We start from the raw sequence: 20,834 nt of genomic DNA on the forward strand, positions 1-20,834 counted from the left end.
TCAAAGTATTGTCTTTTGGGTTTAACAGAAGAAAGAAACTAATAAAGGTTTATAACCAGAGAAAATAGAGTAAAATTTCATTTTAGGGTGAACTGCCCCGTCAAATGCACTCTTCAAAACAGTCGAGCTGATCTTCAGACGACAGCTGGAAAAATGAAAAGGGAAAACCGCAGCATTATATAAGCTCACGTAACCGTCTGTGCTAGCTGAAGTTATGAAGTGAGAAATGACACGCGTCACTGAAAAAAGAAATCATTTATTTAAAAAACAAAGCAAGCAAACAAACAAAAACAGGAACAGAGAGCTATCCAAGGAATCCCACTTTCTGTCGTTTCTTTCCAAGACTTTCTTCTTTCTGGAGCAGATCCATGAGAGGAGCATGAAGAGATTTTCCTACTCGTTTACCAGCCTACAATAAACACAGAGCAATACTCCATATAAACACCAGACGACAACCCAAAAATCACTGAGCTTATTATGAACAAACTGCTGGATTTATGTCATAGTCTAATTCCACACATTGACTGTTTATTCTGATGAATATTAAACATATAAAATGCACAAACTAGAGCAGGAGTGGCCAACCCTGTTCCTGGAGAGCCACCCTCCTGCAGATTTTAGTTGCAACCCATATCAAACACACCTGCCTGTTATTATCACGTGGTGTTCAGGTCCTAATTAATAGACCTTTTACGCACTTCCGCATTTTTCGAACGGAAATACGTCACTGTAGTGCATTAGAACTTCCTGTTATCATAGCGGCAGATACGAAATATGGCAGAGTCGAAGAATCGCAGTTTCTGTTGTGTTCCAGGCTGTTCGTCTTCTAACCAAACACAGTCCTACCTTTTATTTCATTCTTTTCCTGTGGATCCAAACCTGAAACCCAAATGGATACAGGCGATCCGAAGAGAGGAAGGGCATAGTTTTAATGTAAAACAGGTAGCACCTATGTCTGCAGCCGGCACTTCGCTCTGGATGATTACAGTGGTGGCTGCGTCGTTCGCCGCCTGAAGAGTGATGTTGTCCCGAGCCTATTCCCTTGGAACAACTTTACAGCTCCTTTGAGAAGGGAGTCAGTATATGACAGAACCTACAAACGTCAGTCTAAACAGCTATGCTGTGAAGATAGCGACACGGTGGCTAAGGCAGCAAGGATGGATCACGACTACGTGACACACCCACCTGCATTGAGGTAAAGTTGGTATTATATTCACACATTCGTTTATTCAGAAGTCTCTATATTATTTACCATGTTACTTTGAATATTCGATCGAAATAACCATGCAAACATGACTTGAAAACAACATTAACACTGGTTATTTGATTGTGAACAATAGCTGCGTCCCAAATGGCACACTATACACTCATGCACTATGTACTTATGCACTTACACACTCAACAGGATAGTATATGTATGTAGTGTCGTCCCAAATGGCACACTAATGTTTTTTTTACTAAGCGGAAATTCAAACCGTTTCCCTGATGACGTTTGACGGTCGCCAAATCATTGAAGTAAACGGCCGAATTATCAAAAAATACCTGCCGTGAGTATTGCCGCAATCACTATCGGGAGGCGCTTTAATCACTCTCGTAAAAGAATTTTGCTTTCACCATCCAAATTAAATAAAGTTATTCAACATGTGCGTCCGATAGCTCCGCCCCTTCCGCTACGTAAGCAAACCTGCGGTCGTTGAGTGCGTGAAGTGTCCATCATTACACACTTCATTTTAGCTGCTGAATGAGTGCATCATCCGGGTAATTAAAGTGCACTTATTATTTTTAGAGTTTTCAATGTGAACGCACTGCTTACACTATTTATACTAGAAAATGGCGTAGAATAGTGCATAAGTATGCGATTTGGGACGCAGCTAATGCTGTACTTTGATAGTCATTGGCTGCTAATATGATTTCGCTATTTAGAGTTTGCAAATAATACTTTAAAGAAATTATATTGTTAAAGGGAAAGTCTGAATGTGCAAATATAAAATCAACTTTACCACTATCCCACCTGCAGTTAAGATTGTTCATAGTTTATTTAGTTAACGCTAGTCACCTGTGTGTACCGTTATGCATATCTACCTGAACAAATTAATGTTAATAATATAAGCTGTTCACGAAACTCAACTAATAAAATAAATTTTTTTTTTAATAATGAAACAATTTATTGCTGTGACATCTAGTAAATACACGAAGTTTTATCATACTAGCATGTGTGGTAGTATATAAAACAAGTGTGTTACAACTGGCCCTGTGTTAGGTTCTGCCCCGCTCTCCCCTATTTTAATTGCATGTATTTAATTACTTATTTAATTAACTTCGGAAGACAACTCAGGCTCGCCGAAAACACTCTAGCTGCCTTTTCTCCGCCAAAAAACTCATACCGGAACTGGGATTTACACGTTGTTGACGTACTTCCGGTTTTTGCGTAAAAGGTCTATTGGTTCAGGTGTGTTTGATATGGGGAGCAACTGAAATCTGCAGGAGGGTGGCTCTCCAGGAACAGGGTTGGCCACCCCTGAACTAGAGGACATCCTCTGATATAAGTGAAACTCCAGCAGTGTGTTGGTGCCAGATTACTCTACAAACCCTGACACAAACAGTTTAAGGCCTCTGTGGGTTTCTTTCTTCATTTCAGCACATAAGATGATGTTATGAAGAATGTTCATGCAGCCATTGACACCCATGCTATTGATTCCACGTGATTTGCATCGCCTGCCGTTCTGTTCTCATGTGTTCTGGCCTTTTGGCTGAGGAAGTAAAGTTGCAGGCTTTGTTTTTGAACGCACTTCATTCAATTCTCGTTTAATAAACAAGGTAATTCAACAACAAAAATTGTGTAAAATTAGGATAAAAATGATATCCAATGAAATTTGTGTTAAAACAATAATTTATCACTGAATAATACATGCAGTGGTCCAACTTTCATTTGGCTGGCCTACTGTCGTTCCAGTTTCCACGCACGAATATTAAATTCCTTGTTTACTGAGAACCCAGCATAATCATCAATGCTTTTTGACTTGACAGAATTTGTTAATTTGGTGATTAAAAACCAGTGCTGGGCAAGATTTATCGTGATTAATTACATCCAAGATAAAAGTTTGCTATCCTGCTGAAAGTAGTCATCAGAAGATGGAGACACTGGTCATAAAGGGATGGACATGGTCAGCAACAATACTCTGGTAGGCTGTGGCAATGACACGATGCTCAATTGGTACTAATGAACCCAAAGTGTGCCAAGAAAATCTCCCCCACACCATTACACCAGCACCACCAGCCTGAACCGCTGATACAAGGCAGGATGATCCATGCTTTCAAGTTGCTGATGCCAAATTGTGAGCCGAGCATCCAAATGTGTCAGCAGAAATGGAGACTCATCAGAGCAGGCAACGTTTCTCCAATCTTCTATTGTCCAGTTTTGGTGAGCCTGTGTGAATTGTAGCCGCAGTTTCCTGTTCTTAGCTGACAGGAGCGGCACCCGGTGTGCTCTTCTGCTGCTGTAGCCCATCCGCCTCAAGGTTGGACGTGTTGTGTGTTCAGAGATGCTCTTCTGCAGACCTCAGCTGTAACGAGTGCTTATTTGAGTTACTGTTGCCTTTCTATTAGCTGGAACCAGTCTGGCCATTCTCCTCTGACATCAACAAGGCATTAGCGCCCACAGAACTGCCGCTCACTGGATATTTCCTCTTTTTCAGACCATTCTCTGTAAACCCTGGAGATGGTTGTGCGTGAAAATCTCAGTAGATCAGCAGTTTCTGAAATACTCAGAGCAGCCCGTCTGGCAGCAACAACCATGCCACGTTTAAAGTCACTTAAATCCCCTTTCTTCCCCATTCTGATGCTCAGTTTGATCTGCAGCAGATCGTCTTGACCATGCCTACAAGCCTAAATGCATTGAGCTGCTGCCATGTGATAGGCTGATTAGACATTTGTGTTAACGAGCAGTTGAACAGGTGTACCTAATAAAGTGGCCGGTGAGTGTTTACATTTATTATGTATTTGTGATGCACACATACACAGACAAAAAAACATGATTTTTTTTTTACATATTCAAATGTTTATATAATTTGTATCATATACCTAAAAATAAATGGTCCCACTTTATATTAAGTGTCCTTAACTACTATGTACTTACATCAAAAAATAAATACAATGTACTTACTGTGTTTATAATGTATTTGAGAACACTTGTGGTGCTTTTGAGTTGGGATAGAGGTTGGGTTATGGACAGGTTTGGTGGCATGGGTAGGTTTAAGGGTGGGTTAAGGTGTAAGGGATGGTCAACAGTGTATTTACAAATGTAATTACAAAAGTTAACTACAGATGTAACTACATACATGTATTTAATCAAGCATAAGTACACAGTAAATACATGTATTTACACAATAAGTACATTGTAACAAACTATGTACCTATGTAAGTACATATTAGTTAAGGCCACTTAATATAAAGTGGGACCAAATAAAGAAACTTCTCAAATATATGCATGCCTTTGTATATTTCTATATGCATAATAAATATACACAGTAGACGCACTTAAATTACGTGAAAACAAACTTTTATTTTAGATGCAATTAATCGGCATAATTGTTGTCCAGTACTACGAAAAACTGCAATTTGGTGACTGCAATATTTTACGGACAATAACTAATCGCACACCCCAACTATTTACTTTTAAAACAATTGTCAAAACTCATCTGACCTCAGTCATCTCGAAGATGCTCTCCGGGTCCAGACTTCCTCCTCCCATCTTCCTGACGCAGGTCACCATTCCCGTGTGCGTGACTGCAATCAGAAGACTCGCCACAGAACAGGCCTTTTCCTGGAGCGTCGCGTCCACCACGTGCCTGTGACCGATCTGACCAACACAAAAACAACACAACTGATGCAGCTGAGGTCAGTATTAGTAGCCTTCCTGTATATTTTTACCCATAATTTCAGTTTAACAAAGAGCAGATTTTTTTTCCAACACATTTCTACATTTCTTATTTTATCTTTGCCATGATGACAGCACATAATACTTAACTAGATGTTCTTCAAGATAATAGTATTCAGCTTAAAGTGACATTTAAAGGCTTAACTAGGTTAATTAGGGTTATTGTATAATGATGGTTGTTCTGTAGACTACTGAAAAAAAAATATCGAAAAAGAGGCTAATAATGTTGACCTTAAAATGCTTTTATTCTAGCCGAAATAAAACAAATAAAACTTTCTCCAAAAGAAAAAATATTATCAGACATACTGTGAAAATGTCCTTGCTCTGTTAAACATCATTTGGGAAACATTTAAAAAAGATTTACAGGAGGGGAAATATAATTTTGACTTCAACTGTATATGGAAATCCATATTAATGTATTAAATATAAGATGAACAGAACGGTGCATTGCAGTACTTTGCAGAGTGTTACGATACAAGGGACGTTCTCCACATTGAGCCGCATGCAGTCGAATGGATCGTCCGAGAGCTCAATCTCCTTCCCTCCCTCCTCATCCTCAGAGATGTGCACTTTGGGGATCCTGTTCCGGAAAAGAGAAAGATAATTTAGCTATACTCATTTAGGGTTTGCACAGTTTGCATAGTCAATTTTAATTACTGTCTGAATTCGAAGTACTGCATTAAGACATCCACGAATCACGTTATCAAGACTCTAATGCTTTCATACTGCCAAAATAACAAAAAAATGTGTGTGTGTATGTATGTATGTATGTGTGTGTGTGTATACATACATACAGTTGATATCAGAATTATTAGCCCCCATTTATTTTATTTCCCCAATTTCGGTTTAACGAGAGATTTCTTTTCAACACATTTCTAAACATAATAGTTTTAATAACTCATCTCTAATTTAGTTTATCTTTGCCATGATGACAGTAAATAATATTTGACTAGATATTTTTCCAAGACACTTCTATACAGCTTAAAGTGACTTTTAAAGGCTTAACTAGGTTAATTAGGTTCACTAGGCAGGTTATGGTAATTAGGCAAGTTATTGTATAATGATGGTTTATTCTGTAGACTATCGAAAAAAAATTACCTTAAAGGGCCTAATAATTTTATCCCTAAAATAGTGTTTAAAAATTAAAAACTGCTTTTATTTTAGCCAAAATAAAACAAATAAGACTTTCTCCAGAAGAAAAAATATTATCAGACATACTGTGAAAATTTCCCTTGCTCTGTTTAACATCATCTGGGAAATATTAAAATAATTAATTAATTAAAAGGGGGGCTAATAATTCTTCAACTGTATATATATATATATATATATATATATATATATATATATATATATATATATATATATATATATAYACATATATATATATATATATATATATATATATATATATATATATATATATATATATATATATATATATATATATATATACACATATATATACATACATATATATATATATATATATATATATATATATATATATATATATATATATATACACATACATATATATATGTATGTGTGTGTGTGTGTGTGTGTATATATATATACACACACACACACATATATATATATATATATATATATATATACATATATATATATATACATACATAAATGATTACTTACTTATTATTATATATATACATTTTTTAATAAATGAAAAAATACAAATCTGCACACTGTTATTTTTTAGAATATACTCATTAAAACAAAGCAACATTTTAGTGAGACAAAATATTGCCTTAGCAATTTTAAAAACTCACTTCGATAACATAAGACAATAAATTTAAGATATAAAATTACTCAAGCTTAAACCAAAATAAACATATATTGAAGTTGAAAGCAACAACAAAATAAAAAAAGCTAAATTAAAAAAACAAATCTACAAATATGATGTGCAAAATGCATAATAAATATCTAAAACATTGACATGAAATGAACATGAAAAAAAAAAATCTAAATATTAGCCTTTTTTATATTTCCTGATGGGAAACAGCCAGGAAAACTTACCGTGTGTTAAACAGAGCAGCTTTTATTGCGATAGATATGGCATCAAACAGGTTTCCGTCACACTGCAACAACTGTAAATAACCATGCAGATATAGTCACAATATTTCCATCATTTATGTCCAGAGATGCTGTGGTGATTGGCCTCTCGTGTCACTCACCAGCACGTCCACATACAGCACCCAGCAGTTTTCCCCTGGGCAGATGCAGAGGGATCTCAGGTCTAAACTGTGTCTGTTGTTGAACACTTTAAGGAGGGTGTTACTGAGCTCCACTCCCAGCTCCTCTCCACCACGCCCCTCAAACTCAGGAGTAGCGTTTGCTGAGCTACAAAAAAAATAAAGTTATACACAGGCACTGTCACAAGCGTGAACAAACTGGTGAATATTCATTGCTAATCTGCATTCGTACATATTAGCATGAACTGGATAGCTTCCACAGTCCAAACACATGCGCTATAGGTGAATTGAATAAACTAAATTGGCCGTAGTGTATGTGTGTTAATGAGCGTGTATGGATGTTTCCCAGTACTGGGTTGCAGCAGGAAGGGTATCTGCTGTGTATGCTGGATAACTTGGTGGTTCATTCCACTGTGGCGACCCCAGATAAATAAAAGGACTAATCCGAAGGGAAATTAATAAATGAATGAATGGCTATCTCTCACGATACATGCACATTTCCACAAACAATCATGTACTAAATTTCCAAATAAAAATAAACAAATAACAAAAATGACTAAATCTTACCCTTAAATAAAAACAAAAAATATAAAATAGTACAATAATATTTTTGTTTTAATATAATTTACGAAACATAAAATAGTACAATAATAATAATAATTATTATTTTATTATTTATTATTAACATTTTATTTAATAAATTCATTGTTTAATTTAATGTTTTCATGTATTACTTTAGTTTTCAGCTAAACTAAATAAAAATGAAAAATGTTTTTTGGGAAACCAAATAAAACAATATATAAATGTTTCTTATTTTTCCAATTAATAATTATTGAATTTCAAATAGCAAACAATGATTTTAAGTTTATGGGTTTAAGTTGAGGAAACTATAATAACAAGATAAATAAATTATAATAAATTATTGACCCTGCACTTTTTGTGCATGTACTGCACTTTAAGTTCTAATATACTTATTTGTTTTGATGGATGTTTCTTATATATTTTTTTGAGGCAGGATGAACTAATAAACATAATCCTAAAAACTCACCAGTCTACAAAAAACTCCAAATAACCTTCGTCTGGTACCATTGGTCTGGGTTTACCAATCTCTGCTTTGATTCCTACGAGAACATCTGTGTGACCCTGTTAAACACATCACACAACAGACTGCATCGATAAAACATAGATGGTAAGTTATAACAACACTTAAAACTCGAAAATACATCTTACAAGACTGATTTTAGCAGATCCATCAGTATTTGACACCACATCTGTCTCGATCTCCATGTGTCTGTAGTCTTCACATCCTCGCCCGTCCAATCTCAGGTCATCCTGAAAGAAATGCATCACTTTTAAAGTTTTTAAAGCTTAAAGGGGACCTATTATGCAAGAATCACTTTTATATGGGGGTTAAGCACAGTTGTGTGGCAGCCGTGTGTGAATATAACCAGCTTCTAATGGTAAAAATGTATTAATGTAATTGTTTATAATCACGCTTGATAAAAACAGTCTGCAGGAACAATTTGATTGACATTCTCCATTTGTACGCGTCATCAGAGGGTGAAAGCCCCGCCCACTAGTGACCATCTCTCCCTCATTAGCATAAACAGCCCTGAGTGAGAAGCAGCAGCTTTGAATCTTCCACTATGCTGACACATTTGTGGCATTTGAAGCATCGCCCTGTTTTGAAAAGAGCACAATCTTTTTTTCAAACAATCCATTTGAATTTAAAGCGACAGTCACCAAAACGTCACAATTAGAATCAAAGCCTAAAAGGGGCAGTTTTAAAGAGTAATAAACCATTATTTGTGTGGTATTTTGAGCTCAAATTCACATATACATTCTGGGGACATCAGAGACTAATTTGTAAACAGAGACATAATAGACCCATATTATAATTCAAGCTATCAAATATCAGTCTGATGAATCATGTTGCATATTCCAATAAAAAAACGTATTATAAACTAAATGTCACAGTACAGGATGTGTGTTTCATATAATATAATATAATATCATAAATTATATTCTATAGTTAACCAAATATTGTGTTTTGGGGTTTTGTCCGGTATAGTTGTCTAGTTTTATTGTAGCTTACAAAACATTAACTTTACGTGTAAGAACTATGTAATTAAGTCAGCTAAATGCAGTCAACAACAGAAAGAAATGTTTCAGACTAATATTTACTAAAATTATTGCATATCTCGGATGTAGAACCCAAAACAGATCACTCAGGGCATCGGACACAATCTTATTAATATTAATACTGTCATATGAACTCAATAAAACTCATATATATTCATATTTGATTTCACTTACTCGAACTCCGTGCATTATATAAACCTTCTCCGCTTCGCACACTTTAACAGCTGCCATTTTTTCAAACACACGGCGAAATTGTGCGTCATCAGAAAGCGCGAGGAAAAGAAAAAAAATGCGGAGCCTGGGGGTTAAACGAGCCAATCATGTTCCCGGGAGTAAGAAAAAAGGCGGGACTATTTGTCTAACGTGCAATCTGATTGGATCAAGAATGTGTCAGTTTCTAGACTAGGAACTACGTTCAGCGCACATGTGTTCTGTATATCGCGAATGTGGTAAGTCTATTCTATTTAAACAAATGATTTTGAATTATATCACATATTTTCTGCACTCTTTACAACTGTTTATCAATGTTAGGCCTGATTATTAGGTTTCCACATCCAGTTGTATACTTCGATCAGTTATGATTATAATTTCGCACTGTTATGATAAACACACTGCCATCATTATTATGACTTAAACAGTGAGAGTTTGCTGTGGTAAGTTACCATCGTATGGTGATGGTAATACCATATCAATTTAGATTTATACTTTTCAAAAGACACAGTCAAACACCCTAACCTTTTAAATAAGACATCGAATATTGTTTCTGTATAAAGAAAGATTCTGGTTATGATGTAAAAACATAGTATTATAAATGTATAAGTAGTATTTAGAAAACAATTAGCTTAAGTTAAGTTAATTGTTTTAAGTGCACTTATTTTTATTCATTTATTATTTATTTCTTAATTTTAATCTGCGATTATAGCTGCCTGTCTTGGTTTAATAATATAATAATAATAATTAATTACTGCTATGCTATTTATTATAATTATATTATTATTAAACTATTCGTTTTTTCATTTGCAGCTTGAATAAAACTATGTTATTGAATATGACAGTGTTATTATTGAGCTAATACTAAATGGAGTATAACATATTTCATTTAAATAAAGCTAAAACAAAAAAATATATATACATATATATATAAATGAAATGTAAAATTGCATTAGTAATATGTATACATGTTACATTTGAAGCTATTTGGAATACAATAAGGGTACAATTTAACATTTTGATTTCATTTTTAAATTTATTTATTTTTTTTTAATTCTCATTTGTCATTTTTGTACATTTATTTCTATGATTACAGCTGTTATTATATTATATTATATTATATTATATTATAATATTTGCTAAACTGTATTTCCTTTTGCAGTTTGTATTGAAACAAAAATCAAGAACAAACCTTAAAGTTACTACCACCAGACTGACCCAAGAGCCGAGATGCTCAGTGAGGATGAAGCTAAAGATCTGCTGTCGTTTCTCACTCTTGAGATGAGAGCGGATGTTAAAGGTCAGGCCACCGGCTACATCTTGGGCCTCACAGGGAACAGGGACGGGTGCCGATACCTGCAGTCCAAACCAGACTTTCTGAAAGCCCTGGTGACTCTAACCAGCGACCCTTCCATTGCCATCGTGAAGGACTGTTTTCATGCCCTGATCAACCTCTCAGCAGACGAAACGCTCCATCAGCCTTTAGTTAAAGAGACTGAGATTCTGTCCAAACTGATCCCGAAGCTCCAGGACCCGGAGTTTGTGTTTTCGGATCGGATCTGTACAATCTTAAGTAACCTGAGCCGACATGAACAAACATGCAGAGATGTGTTCAAAGCCCTGCAGGAGCTGAATGTGGGACTGGACAGACTGGTGGAAATCTTCTGCACGGAGGGCTTTAATAAGAAGGCTTCGCTGCATTATCTGGCGCCCCTGCTGTCCAACCTTACACAGCTGCCCGAGGCCAGACACTTCATCCTGGACAAGGACAGGTGAGCCACACTGCTGTATACTGAGGAGGATAATACTGAATAAAATAAAACAGAAAAACTGTATTACTTTCAAAGCATGTTATTATCATGGTATGACCCAATAATACTGTAAGAATACTGTATGGTTACACAGAAAACTGTATTACTTTCAAAGCATGCTATTATCATGGTATGGTCCGTTAATAGTGTAATAATACTGAATGGTTACACAGAAAAACTGTATTACTTTTAAAGCATGTTATTATCATGGTATGACCCAATAATACTGTAAGAATACTGTATGGTTACACAGAAAACTGTATTGCTTTCAAAGCATGCTATTATAATGGTATAGTCTAAAAATCTTGTAGTGCATGCAAAAAAAACAACAACAGTATTATCATGGCACAGAACCAAAAAAAATAATATTAGAATACAGGTCAAAAATAAAAGCAGGAATCAAAGATGACATTGCTATGTAGTAATTGTAAAAAATAGAAATACATGGAAATATCTTTTTTTTTGTTCCCTATTATGAATATATCATGCTTTTTTTGGCATCTACTACATAGTAATGGCATAGTAAATATCCAAAAAAGCATCAAAAAGAGGCGATTACCATGTAGTAAATGCCAAAAAGTATGTTTTGTTTTTGTTCCTTAATGTATTTATACCATATTTCTTGGCATTTACTGTCATTACATAGTAATTTCATGGTAAATGTCCAAAAGAAGCATATTATAATTATAATAAGGAACCAAAAACATGATATTACCATGTAATAAATGGAAAAAAGCATGATAAAATCATGTTTTTTGTTTCTTTATATGATTATACCATGCTTTTTTGGCATTTACTGCATGGCAATGGAATGTTAAATGTCCAAAAAAACATGGTTTAATCATATTAGGGAATAGAAACATGACATAACCATGTATTAAATGCCAAAAAAAACATGGTAATATCATGTTTTTGTTGCTTTATATGATTATACCGTGCATTTTTTGACATTACCATTACATGGTAATCTCATGGTAAATATCCCAAAAAAAGCATGGTACAATCATAATAAGGAACCAAAAACATGATATTACCATGTAATAAATGTAAAACAAAGAAAAAAAAGTTTAAAAAGCGTGGTAATTTCATGTTTTTGGTTCATTATTATAATGATACTATGCTTTTTTTGGACATTTACCATGGGATTGCCATGTAATTTCAGTAAATGCCAAAATAACATGGTATAATCATATTAAGGAACAAAAACATGATATTACCATGTTTTTTTGGCATTTACGACATGGCAATATCAAGGTAAATGTTCAAAATATGTTATTTAGTAACCAAGATATGGCTTTACCATTTAGTAAAATGTAATATTGTAGTAAAAAACATGGTAATAATATGTGTTTTGTTTCTTAATATAATTATACCATGCGTTTGACCAATTACTACATCAAAAGCAGGATATTGTCATGGTATAGGACCATAAAGCAAACAAAATGCCATGGTGTTAAAACCATGACTTTTAGTTGTACATGCCCAAAAACATGGTATTTTAAGAAGTGTAATAAAAATTATGATATTACAATAATAAATATCAAAAAGCATAGTATTATCATGGTATAGGTCCATAAAGAAAACAAAAAATCATGGTGTCCCTACTGAAAAAAACAGCTTATACAGCCTGAGCTGGTTGGCTGGTTTTAGCTGGTTGACCAGCCTGGTTTTAGAGGGATTTTGGTCACTTCCTGGTTGGTTTCCAGCCATTTCTAGGTCTTAGATGGTCAAGCTGGGTTTAGCTGGTAATTTTCCAGCCTGGCCATCTAAGACCTAGAAATGGCTGGTTTAAGCTGGAAATAGCTGGTTTTGGCTGGGCTCCCTGCCTGGCTAGACTGGTCAAGCTGGTTTTAGCTGGTCAACTCCCAGCCTGACCAGCTAAGACCAGGCTGGAAATGGCTGGAAACCAGCCTGGAAGTGGCCAAAACCCCTCTAAAACCAGCCTGGTCGACCAGCTTAAACCAGCCAACCAGCCTAGGCTGGTTTGGGCTGTTTTTTCAGTAGGGGTGGGTCAAAAACATGACTTTTATGTAGTACATACCCAAAAAGATGGTATTATAATCATGGGATGAATTTATTACAGATTATTTACTTTTTTTTTTTTTACAGTCTACGAGTGTATCTAAGCCGGTGAAAGTTGATAGTCTCGTGTGTGTGTGTGCAGGTGTGTGATTCAGAGACTCCTGCCGTTCACACAGTATGAGGAGTCCATCACCAGACGAGGAGGGGTGGTGGGAACACTCAGAAACTGCTGTTTTGACTATGGTACATGTGTTCATTCACCAAACTTTATAATCTCTAGTGCCCAAAACGATATATTGTGCAGCAAAAATTCTAATCAAATATGATGTATTATCTTTACAGTCCATCATGAGTGGCTGCTCAGCGATGCTGTCGATATTTTACCGTTCCTTTTATTGCCATTGGCTGGACCAGAGGAGCTCTCAGAGGAGGAGAATGAAGGTGACGCTTTAAAAAAAATATATTATTATTATTTTTAATAGTGTTTTTGATGAAACGATGTACATTACAGTGCAGGTATTCAGAAGCAAGGGTAATTTAGTTTTGTTCCTTTTCCTTTTTTTTTAACCAGAAACTTAAGACAGAAACAAATGGACATAATCATTTATTCATTCATTCATTTTCCTTCATCCTAGTCTTTTATTTATCAGGGGTCACCACAGCGTAATGAACCGCCAACTATTCCGGCATATGTTTTACACAGCGAATGACCTTCCAGCTGCAACCCAGTACTGGGAAACACCCATTCACACACTCATACACTATGGCCAATTTAGTTCATCAATCCCCCTATAGCAGGGGTTCCCAAACTTTTCAGCCCGCGACCCCCAAAATAACAATATCAGTGATTCGCGACCCCCATTTTTCAAGGTGGTTACACTGTAAATATATAAACCTTGTAGACACAACTATAGGCATGTATAAACATGAGCACATTGACAACACATAAATGCAACAGTCTATTAACCATATATATTTTTTATATTCATTTATTAATTTATAATATAAAACGTAAAGGCTGATGACTGATTTTTATTTGTTTATAATAGATAATAATAATAATATAATAATAATTTTGTTTTTGTTTATTTGTATGTTGTTGTGTATTTAACACTACTATTATCCTCTGTGGGTTATGAGTAAAATATGGTCATCCAAAACTCAAATAAGTTTTATTAAACTATTTGGAAATCACCAAGCGACCCCTTGTCATTGTTACGCGACCCCCACTTTGAGAACCACTGCCCTATATTGCATGTGTTTGGACTGTGGGGGAAACCGGAGCACTCAGAGGAAACCCACAACAACACGGGGAGAACATGCAAACTCCACACTGAAATGCCAACCGGCCCAGCTGGGACTCGAACCAGCGACCGTCTTGCTGTGAGGCGACAGTGCTAACCACTGAGTCTTCTGCTTCACTCTGGTTTATCCAGTAGATGCCGCTGTTTGCTCATTTAGTTGTGCTTCAGCTTGAAGCTTTATTGTATTTCCACAGCATGTGAAGGGAAAATGGACCGAGCAGAGTGGAAATTCTGCCATTACAGCAGGAAGTTGTGAATTTGCGAAGCCAGAGATTTTTGTTAAAAGCGTGCGGTTTCATAAAAGCTGTTTGAGAAGTTTATATATAACATATTTTCCTCTTATTGCACCAGGCTGCTCTGACCAAAGCATTTGAAAAACACATTGTGAAAAGAGAGAGGAACCGTCCTAGTTAATAAGTGACCTTATGAGACCTTTATGAAGTGCTTGCGAAGCCTGTATCGCTGTAGCCTCAGACTAATATTATTACAGCATGTTTGGACTAGCGTGCGCAGCATAATTGGCAAATGGTCCTTGTTTTTATTGCTCGTTCTGAGATTTGAACAATCCCTTAAAGGAACAGTCCACCTTTATTTTAAAATAAATTCTCATTTTATAAGTCTCAGGGGGGAATGATGGCGCAGTGGTTAGCACTGTCGCCTCACAGCAAGAAGGTCGCTGGTTCGAGTCCCAGCTGGGCTAGTTGGCATTTCAGTGTGGAGTTTGCATGTTCTCCCCTTGTTGGTGAACGTTTCCTCTGGGTGCTCCAGTTTCCCCCACAGTCCAAACACATGCGCTATAGGGGAATTGAATGTATGGTGTAGTGTATGGGTGTTTCCCAGTACTGTGTTGCAGCTGGAAGGGCATCTGCTGTGTAAAACATATGCTGGATTAGTTGGCGGTTCATTCCACTGTGGCGTCCCCTGATAAATAAGGGACTAAGCAGAGGAAAATGAATGAATTTATAAGTATCCTAGAGTTAAATCGTTTTTAAATCCATTCAGCAGATTTCTTGTTCTAGCAGGGTCACTTTTAGCTTAGCTTAGCATAATGAGTTGATTTGGATATGACCATTAGCATTTCATTCAAAAATGTCCAAAAAAATAGTTGATAATTTTCCTATTTAAAGCTTTGAAATGTGATTTATTTTGTATTCAATGTTTGACTTAATCTCAACCGAAACATGAAGAGTAGGCGGGACATATAGTAGCTCCTCCCCCCTTAAAAAAACAACAACAGCCAATAGCGTTTTGTTTTATAACAGCTCTGCCAGTGAGAGTGGTTGAGCTCAAGCATGTCAAATGAAAAGCAAATGAGAAGTGTCTTAAAGGGGGCGGGGCATGACAGATACTAGAGAGCATTCGATTGGTCAGAAGATTTGAGGAGAAACTAAAGCATGGGGTGATGTCTAAAAAATCATTGATCCAGCTATGTTTATATCTTCTAAATGCTAATTTTGTCACAGCTTTTATAGCAAACTAGCTAATAGCTATCCTTAACACTAACACATTGATAATAACAAAAATTTTAATTCACAGGACATAGGATTATGACAAAGTTTTGCACAGACAAACATTGCTTGGTTGTAACTCTGCAATTCAATCTTACACATTGATGTATTTTACCCTTTTTAAATTTCGGCTGTATTTTACAGGTTTGCCGGTGGACTTGCAGTATTTGCCTGAAGATAAAAGGCGAGAAGAAGATCCTGACATCCGCAAGATGCTCTTAGAAACTTTGATGCTTGTAAGGGATCCTAAATCTTTCATCTATCAGATATATAAATAGTTTTTTTTAGTTACTGGTGATGGACATAAGCATTCAAAAGTGTATAGTTTGTGAGATTTCTTTAAAAGGTTCGCAAACTTAATTATTTTTATTTTTTACTATCGAGATTTTGACATCAAAAGCATCGTAATTTAGGAGTAATGAACTATTTTCTGTTCTTGACTCCGTCATCAGAACACCCTTTGGATGAGTAAGAGACTAGTATAGACTCAAAAGTGAAGCCCACTGCTCTGATTGGTTAACAGTTTTGCATATTAATACTAGTAGAAGCATTCTTCTGTGGAGGCGGGGCTTATCAACCTTATTACATCATAAAGTAGAACATTCCATAATTTGTCATTTGGTTTTGGCTGATTTATTTTAGAAGAAAGACAAAAAGTTTTGAGTTCTGAAACTCACAGAATGTTTTCGTAGTACTGCAAGCTCTTATATGTCGAAATATTGTGGGAATTTTGGATTCTCAGTTTATGACCCCTTTAATATTTTTGCATGTCTCTTCTGGTCATCCCAAAAATGCAGTAATATTGTGAAATGTTGCTTCAATATTAAGAGTTTTCTGTTTACACATGCTATAAAATTGTATTTTTTTCACTTCAGTGCCATGCGATCCTTTTGAAATGAGTATAATATGATGAAGTAAAATCCTTATAAATGTTTTTAAAAAAGCTGTGCTGCTCATTAAATTTGTGAAAACTTGTATTATTAAAATATTAAGCATTTATATGAAATACAGGCATTTGTAGCATTAAACTAGACAAATTATGCCCCTTTTTACAAGATATAAAATAGTCTCTAGAGTTTCAGCTCAAAATACCACATTAATAATGTTGTATAACTGTTTGGAACGGCCCCTTTTAGGCTTTGATCCTAATTGTGGTTATTTGGTGACTGTCACTTTAAATTTAAATAAGATTGTGCGCTTTTTAAAAGAGGGTGGAGCTACAGATGCCTGTGTGTCAGCGTAGTGGCAGATTCAGAAACAAGACTAACGTTTTATGCTAATGAGGGAGAGATGGTCACCAGTGGGCGGGGCTTTCCCCCTCTGACAAAGGGAGAATGTCAATCAAAGTGTTTCTGTAGACTGTTTTTATCAAGTGTGATTATAAATTTTTTTTTATTAATAAATATTTACCATTAGAAGCTGGCTATATTCACTCACTGTTGCCACACAACTGTGTTTAAACCCCTTATAAAAGTGATTTTTGCACAATAGCTCCCCTTTAAAAAGTAATTCCTGTCACTTTTGACCAATGGGATGCATCCTTGCTGGTTAAAGATGTTGTATATTGGTTTGTCTGGCGTTTCGTCTGGTTTCTCAGTGGTCTGTTTGTACTCAGCTTACAGCTACTAAAGTGGGCCGGCAGATTCTGAAGAGCAAGAACGTTTATCCCATCATGAGGGAGTTTCACAAATGGGAGAAGGATCCGCATGTGATCTCAGCCTGTGAGAAACTTGTCCAGGTAAAGCAAAAATTACATTTGTCAACAAAAAAAGAAATGTTGGCAGCTTGAATTGAATCAACCGCTTGCCAAAATATATTCTGGGATTGCTTTATGCATGGAGGGATCACGTATGAAGCAAATCCAAAATATGTTTTGGCAACGAATCAATTCGAGATGATCGATGCGGCAATGTTTTGAGACCATTTTACTTCATGTTTGTGTGTAGTTTTGGTTTATTAAGCTGTCCTCTGGAATACTTGATTCTGATTGGTCAATAGCGTCATTCCACGTTGTGTTATAGTTGTATAATTCAATTCAATTCAATTCAGCTTTATTTGCATAGCGCTTTTACAATGTTAATTGTGTCAAAGCAGCTTCACACAAATGGTCATAGTAACTGGAACAGTGTAGTTCAGTTTTTAGTGTTTAAGTTCAGTTCAGTTTAGCTCAGTTCAGTGTGTTTTATAACAACTGATTAAACTAGTAACTCCAGGTTCATCTATTATGATTCTTTAAATTATTACAGTTCAGATTAGGGCTGCATGATATTGGAAAAATCTGACATTGTGACGTTTTGTTTTTCTGCAATAAATATTAATACAATATTATACAATTTTACCAGATGGCTTGAAAGAAATCTTGAGTTTAGAATGATTGGGGTGATTTTGGTCATGTATAAATATAATAAACAAAATGCAAGCAAGAATAATTACAATAGAGCAAAGAAAAAAGTAAACAAAAATGAGTCTAACAGTATAGTAATTGAGTAATGAAATGTAAAACAACATTGTATGGTCATCATTGTAATAATTCAGTAAAATCATTCTTCATTACAGTTACAAATGTTGTAGATTTTTGTTCCCGGATGCTTTAAACTTCATTAAAATGGCCTTAAAACACATGCAAATTATAAAGTTTCACTCTATTATGGTATATTTAATTCAGTATGGAATATACTATACTGAATTTTTACACCACAATTCTCATGCTTTCTCAATTGTTGATCAACTACAATCCCAACTCAACATTGCCTGTTCTGCGATCTGACTATTGTGGACACACACATTGTTATATCGATGCTGAAATGATATATTGTGCAGCCATAGTACAGATCAGTGTTTTGTGGAAAATATCCATGTCATAAGCAGGATAAAGTACATGCAGCCGGTTCTTTTTGATGTGACAATTTTGTCCAAAATTGTTTCATTTTTTTTTTGTGAGTTTTCAGGAAAATACGCTAGTCAACACCTTTAAACTTATCCATAGCTGTGTTTCTGTTAACCTTCCAAACCACATTAATTGAAATATTTTTATTGCAGTTTCACAAAAACTCCTTTATTTTGTAAAAACAAATTTGGTTTACAGGTTGACTGGTCTATGGAAAAGTTTGAAAACATTTGCATAAATTATGAATAAATATGAATAAATTCTAATAATGGAAGATGATCTGGTGGACAATTTTAATTATATAAGAAAAAGTTTCTCCTCCCAACTTATATTTTTATTTATATATATATTTTTATTTTTAATGTTCTTGTTTTTTAGTTAGTGACGGTTTTGTTCTCATTGGATGAAAACGCTGCATTGTTCGCAAATCTTTTACGCAATATTCCAGTTATACGTTATTGGATGAAAAGATAGCCATCAGCTAGGTGTGTCCCAGCCTTTAAAGGGTTAAACATGTAATGTGTGATTAAAAATTGTTGAAGCTAGCATTTTCACAGAGATGGGTTGCGGCTGAAAGGGCTTCCGCTGTGTAAAAACGTGCTGGATAAGTTGGTGGTTCATTCCGCCAAGACTAATAAAGGGACCAAGCTGACGAAAATGAATAAATGAATGTAGCTAGCATGACGCAGCAGATGCTACAAATTATAACAATACCCCACTGTGTATAGTTACATCAAACAGTTAATAAATCCTAAACGAAGAGCGGAAAGAACTTTGCTGCTGGTACATTTAGGTTCCATTTCACTTCAAATCAATGCACTTCAATCCAATTACATGTCTGTTGCATCACTTTAGCAAAACTCATCGCATGCAAAATTTTCTGTGGATGTGTTGTGCTTTAGTAGACTCAGAATGCAGATCACTTCCAATCCTCCAAAACCAGGATTTATGAGCTTGGTTGACACACAAAATAAGCCAGGAGACACTAATTTGGTGGAAAAAGCCTGTTCCTTGCAGCGTGGCAGGCGTATATTTGGGTACAGCCCCATGGAAAAGATGTCACAGGGTCTCCTATTAAAGCATGATATTCTCCATAACGTCTGGGAGATCCCTTTTGAACTGCAGGCCAGAAGCAGCGGTTCGGCCGCTTGCCTCAACCCAACCGTTTTAATTAGCATCAATAAAAGCAGCTAATATGCTGTGGCTAATATTTATCCAGGATTAATGGCCGCTTTTTCTTAATGCAGCAGTTTTTAAACTAACACCACACTTTGGGAGCTATCAAGTTACTGGGTTTTTTCCATGTTGTCGGGTTCCCGAAATTGGTACTTGGGGATGACAGTAAAACTGAAGTGCTGTCTGGCATCTCGTTAGCTTCTCTCGAACGCTATTCAGGTCCAGTCGGGTTTCATGTGCAATTGTGCGTGTCTTTCGATTAAGGCTTTGATTGGAGACGAGCCGGAGGTGGGAATGGAGAACCTGATGGAGGTGGAGATTCCCAAAGACGTGGAGGAAAAACTCCAGGAACTGGACGCCAAGGAGCAGGAGCAAATGGAAAAGGACAAACAGGAGCTAGAGAAGAGCCAGAATGAATCTCGGGAAGGCCTGGAGAGATGAATACACATCAGAACTAATACAATACTCAAATAGAGACTATATCAATGTCGAATGTACAGCATCTGTATGCGAATGAAAATGAGTATCTGAGGATCATAATTAAAGATGTTGTCATGTCTTTGGCTTGATTATGATGCACAATACAATACACTTGAAAAAGAAAAATACTACAGCGATTTTTATT

General features: G+C 35.7%; 2 protein-coding genes across 4 annotated transcripts; one reads left to right on the forward strand and one right to left on the reverse strand.

Moving 5' to 3' along the window:
• Positions 1–238: 238 nt before the first annotated feature.
• On the reverse strand, positions 239–9,549 carry exosc7 (exosome component 7). 3 transcript variants are annotated; one of them, XR_012394562.1, is made up of 9 exons: positions 9,466–9,549; positions 8,380–8,481; positions 8,198–8,292; positions 7,132–7,297; positions 6,974–7,044; positions 5,393–5,516; positions 4,459–4,858; positions 2,517–4,080; positions 241–592 (listed from the first exon to the last, which is right to left on the reverse strand). XR_012394562.1 is itself a non-coding variant. In NM_001017585.1 (8 exon segments), coding segments are annotated over 8 exon segments (876 nt in total). In that variant the 5' UTR covers positions 9,523–9,549; the 3' UTR covers positions 239–304.
• A 141-nt stretch (positions 9,550–9,690) lies between these two features.
• hgh1 (HGH1 homolog (S. cerevisiae)) lies at positions 9,691–20,768 on the forward strand. The gene is made up of 7 exons (NM_001002522.2): positions 9,691–9,740; positions 10,664–11,273; positions 13,477–13,577; positions 13,677–13,775; positions 16,291–16,382; positions 17,762–17,884; positions 20,474–20,768. Exons 2-7 carry the CDS (start codon positions 10,732–10,734, stop codon positions 20,648–20,650), a joined length of 1,134 nt encoding a protein of 377 aa, NP_001002522.2. The 5' UTR covers positions 9,691–9,740; positions 10,664–10,731; the 3' UTR covers positions 20,651–20,768.
• The last annotated feature ends 66 nt before the right edge of the window (positions 20,769–20,834 follow it).

Source organism: Danio rerio, chromosome 19 (assembly GCF_049306965.1).
Source record: "Danio rerio strain Tuebingen ecotype United States chromosome 19, GRCz12tu, whole genome shotgun sequence".
Classification (NCBI taxonomy): Eukaryota; Metazoa; Chordata; class Actinopteri; order Cypriniformes; family Danionidae; genus Danio; species Danio rerio.

Bases quoted from the DNA above. Each gene is read 5' to 3' on its own strand.
- hgh1 (NM_001002522.2), top strand. From the start codon at position 10,732: ATGCTCAGTGAGGATGAAGCTAAAGATCTGCTGTCGTTTCTCACTCTT. The intron at 13,578-13,676 runs GTACATGTGTTC...TTATCTTTACAG, and splicing joins AAACTGCTGTTTTGACTATG to TCCATCATGAGTGGCTGCTC. The intron at 17,885-20,473 runs GTAAAGCAAAAA...CTTTCGATTAAG, and splicing joins CCTGTGAGAAACTTGTCCAG to GCTTTGATTGGAGACGAGCC.